The 22926-nt window shown below is 42.9% G+C and overlaps 3 protein-coding genes across 4 annotated transcripts; all 3 read right to left on the bottom strand.

Moving 5' to 3' along the window:
• Positions 1-785: 785 nt before the first annotated feature.
• Positions 786-4973, bottom strand: LOC118111477 (dual specificity protein phosphatase 7). Its single transcript, XM_035160110.2, has 3 exons — positions 4232-4973; positions 3193-3621; positions 786-2457 (listed from the first exon to the last, which is right to left on the bottom strand). Exons 1-3 carry the CDS (start codon positions 4602-4604, stop codon positions 2144-2146), a joined length of 1116 nt encoding a protein of 371 aa, XP_035016001.1. The 5' UTR covers positions 4605-4973; the 3' UTR covers positions 786-2143.
• A 3959-nt stretch (positions 4974-8932) lies between these two features.
• LOC118110449 (5-aminolevulinate synthase, nonspecific, mitochondrial-like) lies at positions 8933-13231 on the bottom strand. Of its 2 annotated transcripts, none has more exons than XM_047340353.1 (11): positions 13112-13231; positions 11952-12145; positions 11658-11831; positions 11429-11548; positions 11114-11333; positions 10846-11030; positions 10552-10731; positions 10129-10293; positions 9764-10032; positions 9508-9670; positions 8933-9210 (listed from the first exon to the last, which is right to left on the bottom strand). In XM_047340353.1, exons 2-11 carry the CDS (start codon positions 12127-12129, stop codon positions 9050-9052), a joined length of 1815 nt encoding a protein of 604 aa, XP_047196309.1. In that variant the 5' UTR covers positions 12130-12145; positions 13112-13231; the 3' UTR covers positions 8933-9049. The 2 variants fall into 2 exon arrangements, with proteins under 2 accessions (XP_047196309.1, XP_035014077.1); XM_035158186.2 differs by lacking the exon at positions 13112-13231 and adding an exon at positions 12391-12510.
• A 591-nt stretch (positions 13232-13822) lies between these two features.
• spo11 (SPO11 initiator of meiotic double stranded breaks) lies at positions 13823-20202 on the bottom strand. The gene is made up of 13 exons (XM_035159650.2): positions 20056-20202; positions 19193-19306; positions 18349-18437; positions 17916-17982; positions 17689-17797; positions 17308-17394; positions 16887-16923; positions 16663-16772; positions 16437-16536; positions 16030-16067; positions 15556-15632; positions 15027-15138; positions 13823-14472 (listed from the first exon to the last, which is right to left on the bottom strand). Exons 1-13 carry the CDS (start codon positions 20169-20171, stop codon positions 14353-14355), a joined length of 1176 nt encoding a protein of 391 aa, XP_035015541.1. The 5' UTR covers positions 20172-20202; the 3' UTR covers positions 13823-14352.
• Positions 20203-22926: the final 2724 nt, after the last annotated feature.

The following is a 22926-nucleotide window of genomic DNA, read 5'->3' as shown; positions in this document are numbered from 1 at the left end:
TTGAAATATTCACTGTGTAGTCTAATCGCTGGGTGAGAAGGCCACGGATCTCTGCCACTAGTGATAACATACATTCTGATTCGCCTTATGATCACCTGAAGGTAGTTTGGTTTGGCGTTATGCAACATACTCTACTTTACTTTTTTAAGGCTAAGAAATTTGCTTAAATAAAATGTTATAGTTGTGTATATTCTTCCTCCTTAAAGTGTATCATGAGAATCCTGTTGACTTATTGACCCTGTGAGCAGTAATGTGAAAATATAAAAGTTTAATTTCCTATTTTTTAAAACAACAACTTCATTTATGACTCGACAGGATATTGAACTTTTTTTCTAGTAAACCTTACAATCATAATAAACAAGAGAAACTATGTGTACCTCTGACCTAAAAGGGCTGTCGTGCAACGGTGTTATTAGATCTGGTCACTCCCTGACTTGAAGGCGTGAGCTGTCGGAAACGTTGCATCTGTGGTGGAGCACATGCTGTGTCACCTTCCTTTTTCCTTTGAGCGCCGCTTGAGTGACTGCGTGTGGGTGCGGCTGCGCTGTGGTTTTGACAGATCTGGCCCTGTCACTTGTCTTTGTGTCAAAGAGCCCATGGGAGACAGGAAGCCGAGCGTCATAGCGGACCGAAAAACAAGACATCTGACCACACCTACAGGCTCAGGACTGGACGCAGCGCTCCGACTCCTCACTTAACCACACGACCACTTCTGTTTGGTTTTTATGACAGCGTGCTACCAACTTCCCGAAGAAAAACGTGTAAACAAAGACCAACAGAAGACATTCAAGTAAAAATATACAATATATTTGTTGTATAAACTTGTACAGAATGTCTTGGACATTTAGTTTTACATACACTATACATAAGGGCCAAAATAGGATCACTTTCGCATTCTTCGTGATTTTTGAGAAAGTGTCCCTATGACAACCACATTTTATGTACAACTTTACAAACATAGCACACAAAACAGCCCTTGGATGCACTTTTAAGAGGCCATGACGAATTACAGATGCCTTGTATAAAAATCCCTGAAAGCGTCTCTCGGTGAGGTAAGAACACGTTAGTCAAACTCATTTCCTTTCATTCCCTCTCATACATCAAGCTCACTCATTTGTTCGGAGACGAGACTGGCAATGGAGAACAGCTAATTACACATCATGTTTCCCTTAACATTACTGTGCCACGGAAAGAAGTAGCTGCAGGCTGAAGACTGTCGGAGTAAAAAAACGAGGTGGACATCCAATCCTTTATACGCTGATTACTTAAACATTTGTTTCTGTCAATTGTGGCAAAAAAAAAAAGCGCTCCTACTCTGTATACCTCCACATCCAATTTCTTGTTATGGTATGGTCAAGGCCTCGACAATAACAGGAAACAGGGTTACAAAACATGCTCCTCGGTAGAACACAATCACACGCAAATAATACAGTTATAAGCAGTGGAATGTAAAGGAGGGTTTCTGAAGAGTAACGAGATTTCATTTGGGTATTTTGCAAACTCGTGACCACTTATCTAACACCCTGGATGTTTACCAGATATTAGTTGAGGTCTTCTGACTAAAAGCATGCGCAATACTGCTTTCAGCGGTCACTCCATTCTGCTGCTGCAGTCATCAGAAGAAAAACTGGACGAGGATTCAAGGCCGGATCACTGTAGTAGCTTATTTTCCATCAAAGTACCATCGAAACACTTCAATTGGTCCACAAAAAACATTCTGATTGGCAAAAGACTCCTTTTACACCATGAAGGCAACAATCATGAGTAATGCAAAGAAATACATTAACATCCAATTTACAGCTGGTGAATAACAAGTAACAGTCAAACAACAATCCTAGATGTAATAGAGAGGTTATGAAATGTCCTGCTGTCATGGCTGTACATGGCCATTTGTTAATGCCATGTATGGTGGGTGGCAAACTCCCTCCTTTTGTTAGATATTAAGGCATCGAGACGTGATCGAATGGAGCTTGTTCTCTGCGTACGGGCACTGCTCCTTTAACAAATCAATGGAGTTCCTTTTGGTGCAGATATTGTGTAACTGATGTTCTGCCTGTGTCAGCTAGTTAGGCGCCTCACAGGCTCAGAAAGCCTCAGAGACGCCACAGGAAACAAGAAAATAAAACCCCTGTCCCACCAATCCTCATGTCGACCCCAGCGTGTCCAGCTGGAAGACGTTGTGATTGGTCGGCGTGGTGAAGAAGAGCTGCTCCTCGCTGGTGGATCGCTGGTTATCACAGGGACTGTTCAGCCCCAGCGTCCTCTCAAAGTCCAGGAGCTGGCCCATGAAGTTGAAGTTTGGGGAAATGTTGGACTTCTTCCTCTTGACAAAGTCATAGGCGTCATTGAGGGAAAGGTTTAGTCTCTGCATCAGGTACGCCACGGTGACCGTGACCGAGCGGCTGATGCCGGCCAGGCAGTGGACCAGGATGCCACATTGCTTCGATCGAGCTTCGTCTGTGAGATGAGAGGAAAACTAAGGTCAAATTGTTGTATATAATATCTTCATTGATAAATATAATCCAGTTATTTAAGGGCTTTTAGCAGTTACCAATGTTATTCTGGCCCTTAGTTAACAGAAGTAAACAATGGCACCACAAGGTTTCCTCAAGAAAACTAATATTCAAGGGGCTAATATTCTGTAAGTTACAGACAAACAACTGTCAACAGACCAAAACACAAACGGAACAAGAGAACTTTCACACATGCTTGTGTCATGATTCAACCCTCTAACACAAACCCAGTGAGTGGAAACAGCATTTCCTTCCTTTTTCTACCCCGAGACTTGTTTGTGACACGCAACACTGCCACAAACAAACACACACATCAAATGCTGCGGCTTCAGGTGCAGCCACGGTGAGAAACAGCGAATCAAATGTGAAATTGAAACCTAATGTCCTAACTGGGTACTATTGGAGGGAGTGTTTATCGCATGTTGCTGTATAAACCACAATTTGCTTATGGAAATAATACAAAAACTACCGTCTATAACACATGCACGTTCAGCAATTGATTATCTATAAATCATTCAGAAGTGATGATAATTATATTATTATTAAACACAATTAGCAAACTATGGTTTAATTAATACCTCATAGATAAATACTACACAAATTTCTGTTCTGTAAAGTATGTGTGTGCGCGTGTCTGGAAGTTTTCTATTCAAACAAAGTCAGTTATTGACCCACTCACCTATAAAAGAAATGGCCTCTGGGAAGAACTGGGACAGGTTCTGACTCCAGTGGTCCGAAATGGGAATCTGCTTGTACCTGAAGTGGCCGTCGTGCTCAAACATGTTGGGTAGATTGGGTGTGACGTTCAGGATGTACTTGATATTGTACTGGCCCAGCACGTCGAGGTTGGTGGAGTCTTTGGCGCAGCCCAGGTAAAGGTAGGGTAGGATCTGGACGGGGAAGGCCGGCTGATTGCTGGGGATGGGGCTCTCCTCGGACTCTGTGGCGCTGCTCGGCTCTCGGTCGGACTCCCCATCGGAGCAGTCCGAGCTGATCCGGAGATTCCCAAACCCGAGGACGGAGAGCGGGGGAGAGGAGCTCGGACAGGAGCTGTCAAGGAGGGTCTCACAGTGCTCTGGGTACTCGGTGTGGAACTTCACGAATCCACCTGGAGAGACAAAACACAACAGAAACAAAGTCACATCAGGATGTTTACATTATTGTTTTATTATAAATTCTCACCTCATCTCTTTCATCATTTGTTTTGTCATTTTATCAATAAAAATACAGTTGGGCTGTAAAAAAAAAAAAAGAAAAAAAAAAAAGGAGTCGCTCACGCTCCTCCCAACACAGACCATTCATGAAATGCATGCCTGTTCCTGCTGGAGCAAAACATGGCGCGGCCATTTTGGAATTTTAATTGAGAATCTCAGTGACACACTCGGGACGCGCTGCTCACAAACTTTTACAACATCCGCAAAAAAAAAAAAAAACCCGCATCACAGGAAGAAAGTTGGCGCAGGAATAACGTCGTTATTAACACGAGATCACCAAAAAAGTTACAATGTCGGTGTTCCGGTTGAGAGAAACACGATCCTTTCGTTTCCTTTAAAAAAAAAGGAAAAAAAAAAAGATACTTTGTTTCACTTCTACTGCGCCAAAAACAAGAATGTTCGCTGTTACATTGTAAACTTCTTCACAGACACAACTTACCAACACGCACACCAACGTATAACTACGTAGTTCCAGTGGGTTAACTCGACATTAACGCCATTTACCTTCCAGATAAAACGCTTTGCATCCCTCCTCCCACAGCTTCTGGAGCAGCAGCCCCAGCACCGACGTTGGCGCGCCGCTGTCCTGCCGGCCGCCCAGTGCGCCCTCGTCGTACAGCACCACCGTGTCCGTCTTGCACCGCCGCATGAACTTCTCCTTGTCCTCGTGGCTGGGGATGATGGTCCGGATGGGGATGTTGCCCTTCCTGAACCTGCGGAGCATGAGCCCCGGGATGGCCAGGTTCACGGCGCTCTCTACGTGGGACGACTCGTACAGCTCGTGGGAGCGACAGTCCAGCAGCAGCAGGGAAGTGCCCCCGGACTCCAACTCCACTTGCAGCCATTCCACGCTCTTGCTCGGCGTCGCGTTAGACATGTCGGACTCGGGGTTTCACGCCAAACGCGCCACTTCCTTCATGATCCGCCGGGCCCGACGAGACCGCTACATCTCAGCCGGAGAGCAGAGGAGAGAAACGGGAGAAGCGGTCAGACGCTGCCCCGCCGGCGCATGGCGCTTCTGCCGCCCGAGCGAAGAGATTTCCCCGTTTCCCTCTCCTCTGTTTCCATCAGTGAGTGAGTGTGAGCTGCCCCGGGGCACGACACGGACCTATTTGCACCCAGACATGTTGAAGTGGGAATGTTTCACAGCCCAATGATCTCTTCATCAACTTCCACAGCACCACATCTAACCACTGTCCTCCATGCGCACTGTGCTTTTACCATTCCTGTGCACGGGGAGGTTTTTCTCCTCTTAGTTGACAGTAGAGCAACTCAAGAGGGAGGAGTTTGTTCCTTATGATTTAAAGTCATAGCAGAAATATCACAAAGTTTTTCGACGAGCTGGTCCCAGTGGGATCTTTGTGAAAAACCACTCACTTATCATTTCCTCATGTATCAGTCAAATGTTCAAGGTGTGACTGAGTCAGTACAACCTTGCTTAGAACTGCATGTGAATACTTCTTGGACAAATGTGACAGATGAGATTTTATTGATCTTTATACATTTCTTATGAATGAATAACAATAACAAAAATAACCACAGCAACAAAATAACAATAGTAATAATAGACTATAAGTTGTAATGGAAAAAACTACACTGAAAAAAGAACAGCTTACCAATTTAGACAAATTACTTCAGTTTTTAACACACAACTTGAAGTTTCTTCAAAATAAGGTTAACAATTGTGTTAATTTAACTTTAAAATGAACGATTTCATTTGTGTTTCATCAACTTCAGTATTGTTTTTAAGTTGGTAAAGCATTTCTATTTAACTTTACCTGAGTAGCTTTTTTAAGTCTACGACACAGCTACTATACATAAGAAATGTATAATTACTACATAGAACATTACTGGTCTAGTACTCTAGAATTCCCCAATACTACATTATAACAAATATAAGATTATTACATAAGATCACAACAATAACAATCATCTTTACATAACTTTACATCCCCATTCAGAACACAAACATTGACAAATGGGCTGTAGCCATTAGTTTTTCTTCCTAATGCATTTGGTTGTGGAATAGCAGCAGATTTCAGAACAGAGGTCATCATGATAATATTCATTATCAGATTCGATACACCACTGGAACAGCTCCCTTCCCCAGTCTTCACTTTATTTCTGAGGGGAAGTGAGTGAATGAAACCCTTGTTTTCATCTTGAGATGTTACACGGCCGCTGCAGCAGGAAATTCGTGAGCATGGTGCAGTGCATGAGTGTCTTTTTTTAGAAAGTAACCACAAAACATGGCCACGGTTCACTACTGGTGTGTATGATAATGCAAGAGAAAGGTGAATGAGAGGGGATTAGAGAGGAAGGGAGGGAGAGAGGGAGACAGAGAGGGAGGGAGGGAGGGATGCGTGCAGTGGGAATCCAGCTATGCAGCTCATCTGTCTGCACACGTGAGCGGGGGAGACACAGATGTGCAGAGCATCAGGATTAACACAGAATGAGGAATAGAGCTAAACCTGCGCTCACACCATCATACACACACACACACACACACACAATGCTCTCAACCACAGGCTGATCAGACACACAACAACACACAGCATATCATCACTGCAGCACACCGCAGCTCCATTTCAGCACCTGCTTCAGCCAGCAACTACATAATGTCAGCAGTTTAAACACACACACACACACACACACACACACACACACACACACACACACACACACACACACACACACACACACACACACACACACACACAAACACACACACTAGAGCCTCATACCCACATGATAGCTGCTGCAGTTGAAATCCCCTCCAGGAAGTCCTGAGGTGTTGAACCTGCCCTCAGACCTTCTCAAAGAAGAGAATGCGCGGCCTGCATCTGCAAAGGACAGTGATGGATGAGGGACATGATGGGTGACAACACACAAAGGAGCATTTCCTCCCAACACCACCTCTCTGGAATATTGTAGAACTTGTTAATGAATCACACTCAAGGAGCCACAAGGAGCTGTAGTGTTCGGACCCTCCTGTATAACGAATGTCTCAATATTCAAAATCCCCTAAATAAACACAACATGGAGGAAGAGTGTTAAAAATACAGAACACCCCAGCTTGATATTCTGAGTTTGCTGGAGCTGCAGCTGGATGACAGTGGCGGTCACCTGACTGCTCCACTTCCACCAACACTTTACATGTTACGTAATGTGCTCAAAACACGAGCTCATGCTAATTCTGTCAGAGGGAAGAGTGGGCAGGTCTCTGGTTTTGCAGAATCCCAGGTACTCGCGTGCTGCTTCGAGGGCTTTCACGCATATCCGGAGGGGGGGCAAACACTCTCCTGTCATGTGCAGATGTACGGAGGGAAGCATTCAGAGATGAGACACATGGGAGGAGAGCTTCCTCTCCATTCATGTTTCTATGCGTGTGGGAGTAAAGAGATTTTTTTTAATTGAGCAAATCCTCTTTAAAAATAACAATGATAGGCCACTAGGATAGAAATACCGACTCAATAAAGATGTTGACACTATCTTACATGAACAACTACTTGTAATAACCAGGTTGCTGCGTCATTGGCAGATAAATCTGATAGTTCAGTTGATTTAAAATGCTCCTCTGCTCCACTGTCACGTGCTCTGAGGCACATGGACGTGTGTTTGCTGCATTTTATTACAACCACAGTGATCTCCCGTGTTATCTGGATAGGAAACTCAATATCCTGTCCTGTGCTGATACCATCTAGTGGTTCATGGCGAGCGCTGCTGCACCAGCTATGAGTCATCTGCACAGGGAGGAGGCGTGTGACGTCACTGGCCCACAGTCGCAAACGGGAGAACCAGGACGCCGCCCTGTGGCCAAACCAGGGAATGTCATCACATGCATTTCATGTAGGGATGAGAGATTGGATTCCATAAATCTGTCTTCAAGCTGCTTAAACATGAACAGCACTACTTGATGCATCTGTATTTCTTTCTAAATCAACAGGGTTTTCAATCAGAAGATGAGTAAGGACACTATATTGCAGCAATATGGTGAATTTTATAGTAAATCTATTCATTAAAGTTTGACGTGGACACAAATCCTACAGCACCGTACACCTAAGGCACATATATCACTTTCTAACGGAATTTGGGGACAAGTCTGCAGAGAGATGCAATTTCACATTCCACAACAGGTCATGACAGATTATCTTTTTTTTGCCAGGAGCACTGCATAAATATATCGGTGCACCAGATTAAAGTGAATTCTGAATTGTGAAGAATTCCTCCATGTCAGGATCAACACTTTACTCAACTAAATACTAAGATTACTAACGTTGTCTGGCCAGTCTCTCTTAGATATTCAACATTATCCACATATACTATACTCACGGTAATTTGCAATTTCAAAGTGTCATGTAAAGTGAATTATTCAGATATGATTAACCCACCTGAACCATTATATATACATTTTGTAAGATGTTTAATGGGAGTATATGTATTTCAGTCAGACAGTAGAATAGGTTAGTGTTTGGCGTCTGGGCTCCGACTTAATCAGTCCCCCCAATATAATAACAAAGGGATTGATGGGAAATTTTCCTCTGCTTAAAGAGACGGCCTAATAAGGTGGGTGTGTATTATAGGTGATTTTGGAGAGTGGGGTATGTCACGTGGTGTACGTCACATGATTGGAGCAGCGCAGCTCGAGTTGGCTGCCTGAACTAGCTCGCTGCATTTATATATATATGTATAGATATAGATGTGGCAGGATGTGACGAAAGCTTTACTGCCCCATGAGATTTTTCTCTCATTAAGAAAATATGATAAAACACAACTTACAGTAAGAATCCATGATTGGCTCTGCTACACATACAATTCAACATCCAATAGGAGATAGAAAATGTTGTTTAACCTTCAACCTGCTTTGAAACTTAGTCGAAATGTTGTTTACTTTCTCAACAGAAGTATCTTAAATCCAAATTACTGATACTGAAACTATACATGTGACAGGGATTACAAATATATTGATGATAAGCCATCGGTGATTATTTTCTGTTCACTGCTGAGTGACCTTCAAGTTGATTCGTAAATGCCACATGTGATACAGGAGTGTCCCATAAGGATGTATTATTAACCTTTATGAAGGTAGTTGTTTCATTTTAACTCACAATAAAGAAATGTTAATATAAGTGAAAACCACAAAATACAGTAAAAATAGATTTATGTATAAAACACAGTCAACGTTTAAAAATGAAAACAAAAGAGTAAATTAAAACTTTACCCGCAAATTTTTATTGGTCACAGAACATTATATATGTGGTGATGTATTTAATTTAAATAAAAATAAATAGCTTGAATAGAACTAGGATTTAGAGTTTTACATCAGGCCACAGCTGATATCATGTGACTGAGGCCTGTGAAGTAGGACTTCTCCCTCTCGCTCATCAGCTCGAAGTGAAGAGGCTGCTGGCAGAAGTTACACTCGGCTGACGGGTGCGGCCTCAGCTCCATTCCCACCTCGGTCCACGTCTTCGCCAGCTGCTCTGTGGAGACCAAGCACAGAACAAACAGGTGAGGATTACAAACGTAGAAGTATATCTAAAAAACAGTCAAAGTTCTAATAGTCGTATTCAGAACACTGGGTTTTAAAACCTGCAGAGACTTTAACTCACTTCCTCCAAATAAATATTTCACATTGTGCACACGTATAAAAAAAAAAAGACAATTCGAACGGACAAAACATCCTTAGAATTGGCAATTTATGCATTGTTTGTCTAATGCATAAAAAAACTGAATTTTTGGAAATACAGGATTAAAGAAAATAACGATGGTGGGCATACCAACAAAGTAGTACATCATCTGTGGGGTGTGGTGCGGTGTGGGGGCGATGCGCAGCAGCTCCTCTCCTTTAGCCACCGTGGGGTAGTTGATTGCCTGCACGTAGATGTTGTAGCGAGACATCATGATGTCACAGATCTCAGTGTTCTTCTCTGCATCTGCAACCTACCAAACAGAATAAACTTTCTTTTTAGCAAAGTGTACTTCAAAATGTATGAATTTTCACAGATGGTTGGATTGATTTCTCTCTTTTTTTACCCGGACGGGGATGATGTGGCTTGGACAGTGGACGACCGGAAGGCCAGAGTCCATCAGCATCTGTCGGAGCAGCTTGACGCTCCTCTGGTGTTTCCTCCTGAGCACCTGGCCTTCTTCACTTTTCAGGATCTTGATGGATTCCCTCGCCCCTGCGAGCAGCATGGGAGGCAGGGAAGTGGTGAAGATGAAGCCCGCAGCGTAGGAGCGTACCGCGTCCACCAGAGAGCTGGTGCTGGAGATGTAACCCCCCACGCAGCCGAATGCTTTGCCTGGAAACGAAAACCCATAGCAGGTCAGAGAAGCGTGTATGTGACTGACAAGATTGTTATGAAGTGTTTCCCATCGTCAGAGAGGCTTTCACCTACCGAGGGTACCAGAGATGATGTCCATCTTGTGCATGACTCTGTCTCTGTCCCCGATCCCTCCTCCTCTGGGCCCATACAAGCCCACGGCGTGAACTTCATCCACGAAGGTCAGAGCACCGTACTTATGGGCAATGTCACACATCTCTTCAAGTGGGCACACGGCCCCTGTGAAGAGCACACAGTCCATTACACTATGTTTATTTTCATGACGTGACATTAATCTCTATGTATGAAATGTAGGGATGTGATGTTTGCTTTGTAAGAGGCTTTTTTCTGTTAACTTTGGAAAATCTTCATTTAATTGTCAGTAAATCACTTAAAACTGAATGAGGCCACAAAGTCCTCTATGTCCCTGATTTCCTTTTGAAGCATAAGAATACATCAAATAGGTCTGACACTTCAGTGGCTGAGCTGTGGCCTCACCGTCCATCGAGTGCACCGTCTCAAAGGCAACAATCTTTGGAGTTGAGTCATCAGACTTCTCGAGCAGCTCCTGCAAGTGGCTGACGTCATTGTGACGGAACACAAACTTCTTGACCCCACTGTTTCTTATACCCTGGATCATTGAGGCATGGTTGCCTGCGTCAGAGTAGATTTCACAACCTACAGGAGAAAACAAAGGAAAATATTAACCCTCAAGTGCCTCCTATACATTTCCGTCTAAATCAAATATAACATTTTCCACATTATGATATCTCAAAGCTGTATATAAGGCACCTGGTAGCATTTTTGCCAGAGTAAACAACGTGGAGTCATTGGCTACAAAGCAGGAGGTGAACAGCAGCGCGGCGTCCTTGTGGTGCAGGTCAGCCAGCTCCTGTTCAAGCTCCACGTGGAATTTACTCGTCCCTGAAATGTTTCGTGTGCCTCCTGCACCAGCACCGTGCTTCTGAACAGTCTCACTTCAAGGAGAAAACATTTGAAAGAGTTTACTTTCACATTTCGCGACACAAATCAGTTAAAGAGGATCCGCTTGCCTACTCACACAATAGCCTGGGTGACTGTGGGGTGACGGCTCATGCCGAGGTAGTCGTTGCTGCACCACACAGACACATCTCTCTTTGCATGAAAAGACTGCGAGTAGTCGTCTGCCATCGGGAATGAGGAGGCGCGTCTGTTCACCGTCTTGAAAACCCTGTACGTGTGATCCGTCTTCTTGCTTTCAATTTTCTTTTCAAAAAACCTGTCATACTGGAATGTGACCGCTGATGGGGGAAAACGGGAGGGTTCATAAGATTCACAAAAACAACTCGTACATTCTGTGAACTGTCGCCCAGTGGGAAGAAGATGACTTTCTCACCTTCAGGCAGATTATCCTTCAACAGGTGGGATGCTGGTTTAAAGAGACTTTTCGGTGCCTCCGTGTTGGACTTGTCGGCTTCGATGAGATCCACAACCGATAAATCCACGTTTATTTTCCCTGATCAAGAAACATGCTGTTAATAATCTTGCTATACACTTTCATGATTTACACAAACAACTGACTGCATGGGTATCCAATTCGAGGTGTGGCTGTTGTGACTGGTTACCTGTGCAGAAGTAGTGCATCTGCTGGACGTCCTCCTGCAGCTCGATCCTCGCCTCCCTGACGACCCTGTTGCTCTTCTGCTCCATCTCTGCTGCCAGGAAAGGGCATTTGGAGCCTACAGCCTGGCCAGCAGGTGGCGTGGTGTGTCCTGGGAGCAACGCTTCATGCTTCTGATCTACAGAATACAGGAGAACATTTTTTAAAGTATAATAAAATTAGATCCTGTGCATTAATTGTATTGGTCAAACAGTTATAGATATATATATGGTGCATTCATTCTTTTATCACAACTGACCGTCATTTGTTGAAGTGGGTTTGGACACAGAGGCCGAAGAGGACAGAGCTCTGGACGCCAGGTCCATCATCACGGGGCACTTTTGGGCATAGTTCACCAGCGATGACTTCCCAGCCAGCTGCAGGAAGACACTGGGCACGGTGGTCAGGAAAGGGCACCGGCGGATCACTGCGTCCATTTGAGACACCCGAGACCTAAAGGAGAAGGAGAATAGGAGAATTATTAAAACATGTATAACAACAGTTTTCCTGTGAATTGTCAAGGCAAGAAGAATGGACACTGGTTATATTCTATACAGTTCAGATACTTGAATACAGCTCCTACCAACGTTTGACTGGTTAGCATCTCAGATACTTTCCACTAAACCTGATCCTCTTAAAAAAAAATTTTAATCTTTCTCTTCCTCTCTCTCTCTCAGTTGCCACCGGTTCCATTTTACCTGAACACATCCCAGTCCACCTTGATGTAACAGATCATGAAGGTCTTGCGAAACATGACTGACTCCACACTAATCTATGACCGGTGAGAGACCAGAGAAGATGTTATGTTAAATGCCCAGGAGGCTCCTCTTCCTTCAGTCTGCTCTGCAGTCAGCTGTCCTTGACAAGCTGGAAAAAAGGGAAAGGGGGAGGCCTCCCCTCTGAAGGAGTGGTCTCACTAGTGCCACTGTCTTACCTAAGACAGATGAGAGGAGGAGGAGGAAGAGGAGGAGGAGGAGGTGTCTGGCTGCTTGTGATGAAACACAAGTCATGAACTGAGAAAACTGAGCCCACCTGAGCACATATATTACAAAGCAGGGACTGGGTCTCTGTAGAAGATCATCTAAGTCAAATTTAATTGTACGTGTTATATTATACACTCTCATACTGTGCTGTCAAAGCTACCAGATACTAACTGACCTTGGCCCAAAAAATAATAAAAAAACTATGTTGAAAATGTTATTATATTAAAAACCTGTTAACATATTTTTCCAGCTGCTCATAACTTCTTGTTGTCTGAGTTTTTTTTTTAGCCAACACTGATACTAGAACATCTGAAGGTTGACAGATTCAAAGTTACACCATAACATCTATAAATTGATCTTCATCAAATCTGCTGAAGATGAGGATGAACCACGTGACATGCAAACACCGTTACATTCACTTCTTATGTGAACTAACCTGAGTGTTGATGATATGAACTGAAGCTGCTCAGTATGTCTGTGTCTCTCTCTTTTCTTCTTCTTCTTCTTCTTCTTCTTCTCTCCTTGTTGGGAAAAGTCCAGACGGTGAAATGACAGCACTTCGGTCACTGCGGTGACGTTGCAGGAGTATGTTGCGCAAGCTCTCAGCCACGCCCACCGGCTGTCATACAATAACATTACCAAAGATCGTCTCGTCCAACAGGAAGCACTCCGCGTGTATATGCAACACACATGGTCTGATGCGACTGAAGACACAACAGCTACGTTTAGCTCGAATTACTTTTCTATATATATGTAAATAAAGTTATTCATCCCTTTAGTCCACGAGACTCTGTTTACAATGTCAACACGAGTGAAACCAGGGGTGCAGTATTTACTCAGGGTCAGTAGTTGAGATACTTTGCCTTTTCATGCTACTTCTGGTCCAAAACAATCCGAAAAGAAAAACATTGTGCTTATTGACAATTGTTTGAAAGCAGGTTTTACACTTGTTATGATGATAAAGTAAGTAAATATGGAAAATTAATAAACTAGAAACTGTTTCATAAAAAGACACAACACATCAAATAAAATGGTGATATAAACATTGAAAGCAGCTGTTTTTCCCTTAAGCATAAGACCTGGAATAACTAAAATCTGCTCATCACGAGACAATTAATACTCTCACAAAACATTTTACCCACTTTTTTATTCCCAACTGTGTCTGTGATGATTTACAACAAGAGATTTTTACCTCTTCCTTCCCTGACAACATTTAATCCACTGTTTCAACCTGCTGGAGAACTGATAATATACAGACCAGCAGCTATAATTTGTTATACATTCATTAATACAAAGCCACACAGATGTCACAGTTCCACATCAAGAAATCCTTCCCCTCATCTGCTCACTTGTAGACTTTGCACCTGTATGCACTGTGTTGGTCAGTAGTTGAAAAGCATGAACAACAATGCTGAAACATGTGTTGGTCCAAATAACTTGGGAAAGTCCAACAAGAACATAAAGACCAAAACCATACTCTGACTTATTAACATGTTTACAGGGGTTTTAATGAAACGATAAAATAAACAAACACACTCATTGATAAATATTCAAACATTACTGTCAAACAAACACGGATTAATATTCATTGTTGTTCTGAAAAGGTTGGATCTTTCTCTAGTACTCCAACCTGCTTCAGCACTTCCCCTTCTCCTCCACTAGATGTCAGCATTGCCCTCATATCCAGCCTCCGTAACGCAGCTTGTTGGGCAGGTAGATGCTGGTGAGGAAATCAGGAGCTATGGTTGCCAGGGACTGTATTTCAGCCTTGACCTTAGTCTGTTGCATCAGTTCCATCTACAACAAGAGCAAACACGCCGTTTTACAGGGCGGGCAAGAGGAAACCGTGCAAACAAGCATAAATCATCAGCCTCCCAAACAGAGTGGCTATTCTGTGTCCTCGGTACCCGAGAGCTAAGAGTCCTCTCACACACATTCCTCTGCTGTGTGTCACACAAGCAAATGTTAGAACTGTGTAAACTACCAGCAGGAACTGTTTTTTCTTTTGAAAATGGAGCAGGAAGCTTTATACTAACTTTTCATCAACTAGGTCAAAAGGTGAGTGTGGTAGAGGAGGGCTGGGCAAAGTTAACAATCACACCATTATTCTCTTTCCACGTCTACAGTCCCATTGTAAAGGTTCAAACATATGATAATCCAAATAAATCAGATTTTCAGATGTGCTCCAGAGGGAAAATCTAAAAAAGTGACAAAGGAAAACAATTTTGCTGAAACTTTCAATCTTGTAACTGAGGCTCCACTGAAATCTACATGTTTGAGTTACTTCCCCTCATCACACACACTATCAAGCTCTCACACGCAAATTCCTGTGCACTTTTCTCCTCTCTCACCTCTCTTTGCCAGTCGGGCTGGCTGCTCAAGTACGGCCTTTTAAGAAGACTACTGAGTTTGCTTTCATCTCTCTCGGTGAGTGGGATCAGGGCATCCTCGGGAACCTGCAACCTGAAGAATGAAATGTTGACTTTACTACACATGACCAAATTCATTTCCTGAAAGTGACAGCGGGCAGAGTGCAGCACTGTTGATGGATGTTGTTCCTACAGTACGTTTCCTCTCATTTTCAATGGACTCTCATTGAGGAGTTATTATATATACATATATGTTTAGTGGGAAACATAAGAGGAAGAACTGTACAGACGGCAATTAAATGTATGTCAAAAAGCCCTTTTGGCCTAAATTTGTACAAGGGGACATATACTTAAAACTCAATATACTCTCAGATGCAGTTGCTTAAAAGGAAAAAAAAAAGTGAGGGCGACGGCAACAGAAACCAAAACAAACAATCTAAATGTCCCCAGAATATAATCCCAATTAGAGGCAGGAGGAGGAAGTAGGAAGTAGCGAATGTTGAGTCCAAACCTCTGGAGGTCAGAGGGGAGGAGGCCTAGCCACATAACGCTGGGGACGGTCAGACTGTGGGCCTCAAACGACATGGCCTGTGGAAAAACCCATGCACACACAAACACAAACACACACACCCCAGTCACATACAGTGACACAACATGCACACACACTCACAGTATATCTCCAATAACCACACACATAATCAGCAACGTACCCCGGTAACGTAGTTATACCCAGCACATGTTCACAATGAAGGAAATGAACACGGGGGTGATTACACAAACATCACAGAGATCAACAAAGACACTGCCACACAATCACTTAACATTTTCACCTCATTCCACGTCACTTTAAATATTCTGAGATGGATGATTGGTGCATTTTTCCACTTAAATGGGGGCATAATTACACATTGCTAACAGAGAGACACTGAACAGGCCACATCGGATAATGTACAGTACAGGAATAACCGGCATTGGCGGGACTCACCACTGATCCGTACTTGTAGATACACATGATTTCAATGCCTGGGAAAATGAGAGGCAGAGGGAGAGACAGAGACACGCTGCAATCACCAACATACCAGAGCAATTATCCTCTAAGATGTGTAACGGAGCTTAGAACAAAGTAAAGCATTACATGTGTGTCTCGCCATGCAATGGAAAGAGGGTTAGAGGTATTGAGACTGATGGAAACAGAGTCATCCCACCTGGACAAGATCACGCCAGTGGAAATAATAGCCAGACGAGGCAATATGACAGGTGCTAACATCTGCTGGCCTAGTGGGACATGCAACCCTACTGTGTGTGTGTGGAGATGAAAAGAAAGTCAAGTGTTGTTAAACGTGTGGAAATATGTGAAGTATGTGTGAGAGGTAAAACTGGTTTGATGAGTACCGTGAGGGTCAGCATCCACCAAAGCAAAGGTGGGGATGTGCAATGTGTCCCAAAGCTTCCTCACCATCAACCTGCTGTTCACATCTGGCACACCTTTACCCTGACGCACAAACAACACATCTAGTATGTTCACAGAACATCTTGGAGAAAACAAAACCCCCAACACTAGAATTAATGTCATATTTACAAAAGTCCCCAAAATATTGTGAGAACGAAGGAAACTAACTGTGATTATGATGCAGGGACGGAGCTTTGTGCAGAAGTCGTCATCCAGGAGTCTCTGGAAAGTTGCATCCTTCTCAACTATGAGGACAAATTTTGCAGATGATACAATATCTGAACCCAGTCAAGGAAAACAGACCCTGCAATACAGAAATGCCCAGGAGTATCTATGAATGACAAGAGGTGAAACTTTTAAAAGTCTTCTCATAAGCCCGTTGTAAAGGATACTTCTAATCCCAGCAATGTTTGATGAAACTGCAACAGCCTAAAACAAAACAGACATCAAAATTGGTTCAACAAGTAAAAGCTGTCTGTCATTCAAATGTGCTGCTGTCTAATGCCCTGGTGCTGCTGCTTTGGAGTTGTTGACACCTCATGGTGCCGCAGAACAACGTTTCCATATTTGTATCACATATTCTCCCAGCACACGCGACACGAACACACATTTCTATCGACTGTGGTGGTTGGTAATTTGGTGCCATGACTGTATTACAGACTGTTTGCATACATCAAGTTTTGAAGACTGAATAAATGTGTTGCAAATGTTTTATAAAGTAGGAAATGTTTTCAATACGTTTAAAAGCAAACTATTGAGATGAGAGAATATGAAAAGTCAGTGGGTCTGTTGGTGTCTGTTGATCGGACTTACAGCAGAGCTTGAGTGGCAGTCAATCCTTGTGCCGTCCTCCTCCATGTAACGCAGATCACCTGCGATTAATCCCTTGGACGTGGCCAACTGGTGACGTTAAATAAATGTGTGCTCATGTAAACCCATGTATAGTGTTACACATACATCTGAAACTAACTCTTTGAATTCAACTTTAAATAAATCAATCAATTCCACAGGTGTTTCCTGAGATATGAAGCAGAACTACACGATTACATAATTGTGGGAGCTGAACTAATAATACCACAACATATCAACATGAAGTTAAACTTAGAGTTTTTTAAGTCTGGGGTGTGTTTTCTGCCAAAGTCCCATTATATGTAAACTGTATCTCACATTAACTCCGGTTCTGTGCCCACTCACCACATGAAGAGATCTGCGAGGAACCTTCAGCATGCAGGAGATATCATCTACAATACTGTCGACAGTTGTCTGTGAAACAAACAGCTGTGTATTGTTGTAATAGATGTCTCTGTGGAAACAGTTGGTAAATCTTTATGGAAAACACATTTACCAATAACCAAGAAGAAAACTGTAAATGATGTGAATTTTATTTGGCTTTTATGATCAATTAAAGTAAAATGAATAACCTTTTCGTGGCGTAGGAGTTGCTCTGCACAAGTTTGTAGATGACAGAGAGAATCTTGAGAATTTGTGCTTTAAAAACAGAGAAACACAAAATTAACTTTCTTTTAGACATTCAACACAATACTCGCCATCACTGGTTTTATATAAAAGGTCTGGAGTGAAAATAACACAACACATTCTGTTCTTAATTAGGCCATGCGTGTGGTAAACCGATCCTTAAAAGCCTCTTTCAACATGCTCTGTCAATTTTTCACCTTAAACCAATCTGACTTTTACTGCCGTTTTTCACAATGAATACGAAACCAAGGCCACGTGTAGTACAATAAAACTTTACTTGTCTTTTGACTGAATGGAATGTCGGTTGTCAACAACAGCAAAGTCCCATTTGAAGCAAAATGAGAAACGAAACAGAGTGAGGTGTGAGCGTCTCCTCACCAAATTTAGTGACAGACGAAGGACAGTCGCTCCTAATGGTGCTGACGGAACTTCCTGAAGTCATTTGAAGCCCCACGGCACTGTGAAAACTTAAGTGGGAGGTGATGAAAAAAAAGCATGGAAGTTTAAGTGGAAAAGAAAGGAAGAAAGAGAGGCCATTGAAGAACTCTGCACATGCTGCGTGAGCAACATTTACTTTTACAGCTTTGAAAACCTGCTCCCACCTGTAAGCCATCTATAATTCCCCACACCCTGAGGGCTACCTATGAGAAGCCCTCCCCGTACTTCACCGTCCTGATTTGTCTGTGAAAACGTCTGTGGGATTCTGACATTTGAAAGGGCTAAGCCAGAATGTGCTTTAAGCTGCCGCAAAGTTTGATCCAAACAAGACCAGGCAGTCCGCTTTGTTCAGAGCGTAAGGTCTCCGCAGCCTCATCACATTAAAGCCTCTCGTGGTTGTGTGTGTAGACCAGTCCTTTTCAATGCCTTATCACTCTGTCATCTTTTGAGCTCAGGAAGTTATTTCAACTTCAAAGTTGCAAGTTTTAAGTTTTGGGATGCCAAAGCAGTGTGCTTAAAACACGCCTTGTACAAATTCAGACGGCGCTCAAGTATGTATATTCTTGAAGTAAATTAAGCAGTACTTGGGTGGCCTGACCTCCCACAATACGACCTATGTAGGTAAATGTTTATTTATTTCTTTTCACAACATGAATTGCTTGTGTTTATCTTTTAAAGGTCAGACAGCTGACACGGATCCCGCAGATCTGCTGTGTAGAATGAAGTGTTGAAGATGGGGGAGGATAACTTGTCTAACGCTGGGGCATGCTTTAGATCAAGGTACCTGACGTTAGCCCAGCTGGATCTGTTGGGCAGTGCCAGGAAAGGAGCCTCTTCTTTGGAAAGACTGGTCACTATTCCTAGGATGATGTTTTCAATACGGGCCAAAATTTCCCTGCTGGAAATAAAGATACAATGAGGATGAGACTATAAATGACAATAGTGCAGGTGTTGGTTAAATAAGTTAAATAAAAGCACCAGACTTTGATTTCTGCTGTGAATAGTGATAATTATTGTGAAAATAGCTAAAAATGAAGCAGGACAATTCTACCTCAGCAATATTGATAGATATCATTATTATTAAAAAAATCTGAGAATCTCAATAACCCGAGCAAGCAAGGAACTTTCAATATTTTCACGAAGCAGTCATGTTAATTGATTATTTTACAACTTTACCTGACATTCAATATGATGAAATATGATATGAATTGATGCCCTCACACCGTAACTTAATTGTTCTCCTTATTTTAATCATCACTTTCCTAAATGTGTTTGGATTACATAGATTTTTTTGTATACTCATAATTTATTCAAGATTTGTAAGACACAAACCAATTTTTTTTATTTTGCCCCGATCTGACAGTTTTTAGCATGTAAGGTTAGCATATCAGGCTTATTAGTGCATCATGTACAGCTAGCTTACTAGCCGTAGTTGGTAACATGTAATGAAGCTGATATAATATAGTGACTGAAAAGTTTGTCAAATTCCAGGTTAGCTAGCTTTACTGAGCACTGTTTCACTGGTTACATGTGTTTTCACTTTTTTTTTGTGACAGGGCAGCTAACAAGCTAACAGGCTAACTTCAAGCTAGTCGGACGTCACTTCCTGTAGCAGGTGGAGCAGGTGAATGGTGGATGTGAACTTACTGGCTGATTTCCTCCTGCCCGCGCTGTCTGTCCGTCACGACCTCGACACCGTTCAGCAGCTCAGCTCGGAGTTTGTCGATTTCAGTGAAACCTTCTGCTGCCCAGGAAGCCATCATGTTGTGTGTTAGCCGTTAGCTTGGGTGTTGTTTAGCTATTTGATGTTCCCGCCCAAAAATTTCATTGGTCACCTGACTCAGCCCTGACTGTTTGATTGGCCCACTTCTGGTCGGAAGACGTTCACTGTATTTACACAGTAAGAAAATATTCATGCTACTATATATATACATAAGTATTTTTCTTAATTGGATTCAAGTTGGAAAATGGAGATAACTCCAGTTTCCGCCTCATACATGAGGAGGTATAGTTAGTTGAGTTCTTTAATACTTAAGTATTTGCTGTATTTTTATTTCAGCATTTACTTTATCTGCTACTTAAAGGGATAGTTCACCCAAAATGAGGATGGAGGGGTGGGTGAAGTGTTTGAGTCCACAAAACACGTCAGTAGTTTCAGGGGTAAAAAACTTAGCAGTCAAATCCAATACAGTTGATGTAAAAGGCACAAAACCTTTATTAAAGAAAATAGGGTTCCTTGTTAAACAGTAACAAGACCTCATGTTTTATATTATCCCAAAAGGATCAAGAAATCCTACCAGTAACTAGCTTGAAAGACAGAACAGAGGCTCTGATCAAGAACAGATACTAAGCTCCAGATCCGTAGACGCAGGGGTCGACCACAGCCGACTGGATTCAAGGTGCAGGCTGTGCAAAGAGGCCCCAGAGGCCCCAGAGGCAGTGCAGCCACATAGGAACAGAAGAGTTTTTTAATGTGATGACACACACACGCCACTACCGCTCCACGTGGGGTCAGGAAGAGATTTGAATACTGTAATCTTTAACAACACACAGATAGCACACTAGAGGGTGTAAGATGCAAGCTGGGGTGGGGGTGTACACAGGGGTATAACCGAGTGACTGGGGTAATGAAGAATATCTGGGCTGAGTAGCGGTCTCTGAGTCAAATTGGACACAAAAGTGGTTGAAAACAACAGAGCTAAGATCCTGACCTGCGGGACCTTTAAATTCCAGACTGCTGGATAACCAACCAGACAAAGTGATGGTTGATAAGGAGCAGAAGCAGACAGCTGTGATAGATGGGGCATTACCAGCTGAAAATAACCTCAGAGAGAAGAGAAGAGTCTTTTCAGAATTGAGAAGTGTTGGATGAACGGGGAAAAGATGTGGAATGTGATGACCAAAGTGGCCGCTGTGAAAATGGGAGCATCAGGGCATGTGACCCCCCCAAAACTGTGAGATTGGCTCCAGCAGAATCCAGGTTTATTATATATTTGATATTTCTGTCCAGAAGAGTGCAGTCCTAAGATTAGCTAAAACACCGTGCAGCACCCTCGAACCCACAGGTGTCTCATAAAGGATGTGTTCTCGATGAATCAGTGTTATTAGATTAAATCTCCCCCAGGCAGCACACAGACACAGGCATTCTGCACAATGAATACTTTTAATTTTGATGCTAATTTTAGATTTTGACTGTAGGGCTTTTACTTGTGCTGTCTCTTGCTGCTCATACTTAAAGAACATACCATTTCTGCCAACAGTCAGTCAATGAAATTAAGCCACATCCTGATAAAACAAGTTCTTCTTATTCTTGTGGTCTACCTTTTCCTTTAATGTGATAAATCTTCTCCTCTCTTTATTAAGTGTTCAGGTTGCCACAGTTGAGAAAGCAGTTAGCAGACTAACCCACAGGAAGAAGTGATGTCCTGACATGCACATAATTACTGCAAGAAGCTACCTGTTTTCTTCTTTAAGCTAAAGGTTACTGCACATTTGCAAGCCGTGTTCATTAATAACATCCAGGACCGTGTGCGGGGCCACTTAGCACCTCATTTGTGTAAGGAGGTATAGGCCTATGCTGGTGGAGTTCAGAAAAATCCCCATTAGCACCTTCTGTGGCACTCAGTTAAGAGACCCCTTTATGTGAGCTTGCTGCTACTTGTCCAAAGGTGTGTCCACTGTATGTGTGTGTTTCTGGCTGTGTGTGGTGTTTTCACAATGGTGGGTGGGGAGTAATTGGCTGTGGATAGAGTCCCAGAGAAACCAAACATATATTGTATCTGTCAGCCATGTGGAAGTGGTTTTTAAATATAACGTTGATGATAGCTGCGTGTAACGATAATGTGTTTCACTCCGCTCCGTGAGACGCTACAAATGTTTGTTCTTTCTTCAGCGGTTCAGTTTACTCAAACAGACAGTTATATCTCATTAGGTCTGCTCCAAGCTCCAAACGCTAAAATAACATTAAATAAATACAATGCCCTGAGGACATCCCGCATGGAGCTGCATCAACAACCTTTCAAAACCTGTTCCTGTCTCCTCTTTGCATCATCTTGTAGTCACTTTACTGTTAAAACAGAGACATGCTCAGATTCTACAACTATTAGGTCATCAAGAGTCCCCACCTTTCAGAAATGCTGGCAGGCATGCTGTGTGTGTTTGCGGAGGCATTGCAGTCTTTCTTTTTCACAGTGCGAAGGCCTGGTCGGAGTGTGTGGGAGCCAGGATCTAAAGAGAAGAGGTCCGTGCCCCTGACCTGACCCTGAATATTTCCTAATGTGCAGCTTTGCCAAAGGTCCCCCTTTCTCCTGAGTGGCTTTGGCAAGCTGCTTCCGTTGTTATAGCTCTTAATTTCTGAGTAATTGCTATCTCTAAGTGATGAGTGACGACCCCTCACCCAAACTGAAAAAAATCTAACATGTGGAAGACTGCAAGTTGTGGGGGTCCTTTTTTCTAATGTTCCAGACCCCTGCTGTTCTTTTGGCCCAGAGGAGATTTGTGTGGAGTGTGAGGCCCTAA

Source organism: Hippoglossus stenolepis, chromosome 6 (genome assembly GCF_022539355.2).
Source record: "Hippoglossus stenolepis isolate QCI-W04-F060 chromosome 6, HSTE1.2, whole genome shotgun sequence".
Taxonomy (NCBI): Eukaryota; Metazoa; Chordata; class Actinopteri; order Pleuronectiformes; family Pleuronectidae; genus Hippoglossus; species Hippoglossus stenolepis.
The sequence above is the reverse complement of the archived record's forward strand: the minus strand, read 5'-3'. Positions and strand labels throughout refer to the sequence as shown.

Excerpts from the sequence above, each read along its gene's own strand:
- LOC118111477 (XM_035160110.2), bottom strand. The coding sequence starts at position 4,604 with ATGTCTAACGCGACGCCGAGCAAGAGCGTGGAATGGCTGCAAGTGGAG. Across the intron at positions 3,622-4,231 it reads CAAAGCGTTTTATCTGGAAG|GTGGATTCGTGAAGTTCCAC; the intron begins GTAAATGGCGTT and ends TTGTCTCTCCAG. Across the intron at positions 2,458-3,192 it reads AGAGGCCATTTCTTTTATAG|ACGAAGCTCGATCGAAGCAA; the intron begins GTGAGTGGGTCA and ends CTCATCTCACAG.
- LOC118110449 (XM_035158186.2), bottom strand. The coding sequence starts at position 12,446 with ATGTTTCGCAAGACCTTCATGATCTGTTACATCAAGGTGGACTGGGAT. Across the intron at positions 10,033-10,128 it reads CATCATCTCTGGTACCCTCG|GCAAAGCATTCGGCTGCGTG; the intron begins GTAGGTGAAAGC and ends TTTCGTTTCCAG. Across the intron at positions 9,671-9,763 it reads GCCACATCATCCCCGTCCGG|GTTGCAGATGCAGAGAAGAA; the intron begins GTAAAAAAAGAG and ends TCTGTTTGGTAG.
- spo11 (XM_035159650.2), bottom strand. The coding sequence starts at position 20,171 with ATGATGGCTTCCTGGGCAGCAGAAGGTTTCACTGAAATCGACAAACTC. Across the intron at positions 17,395-17,688 it reads CTCGCAGATCTCTTCATGTG|TTGGCCACGTCCAAGGGATT; the intron begins GTGAGTGGGCAC and ends TAACGTCACCAG. Across the intron at positions 16,537-16,662 it reads GTCCCTGCATCATAATCACA|GGTAAAGGTGTGCCAGATGT; the intron begins GTTAGTTTCCTT and ends TTTGTGCGTCAG.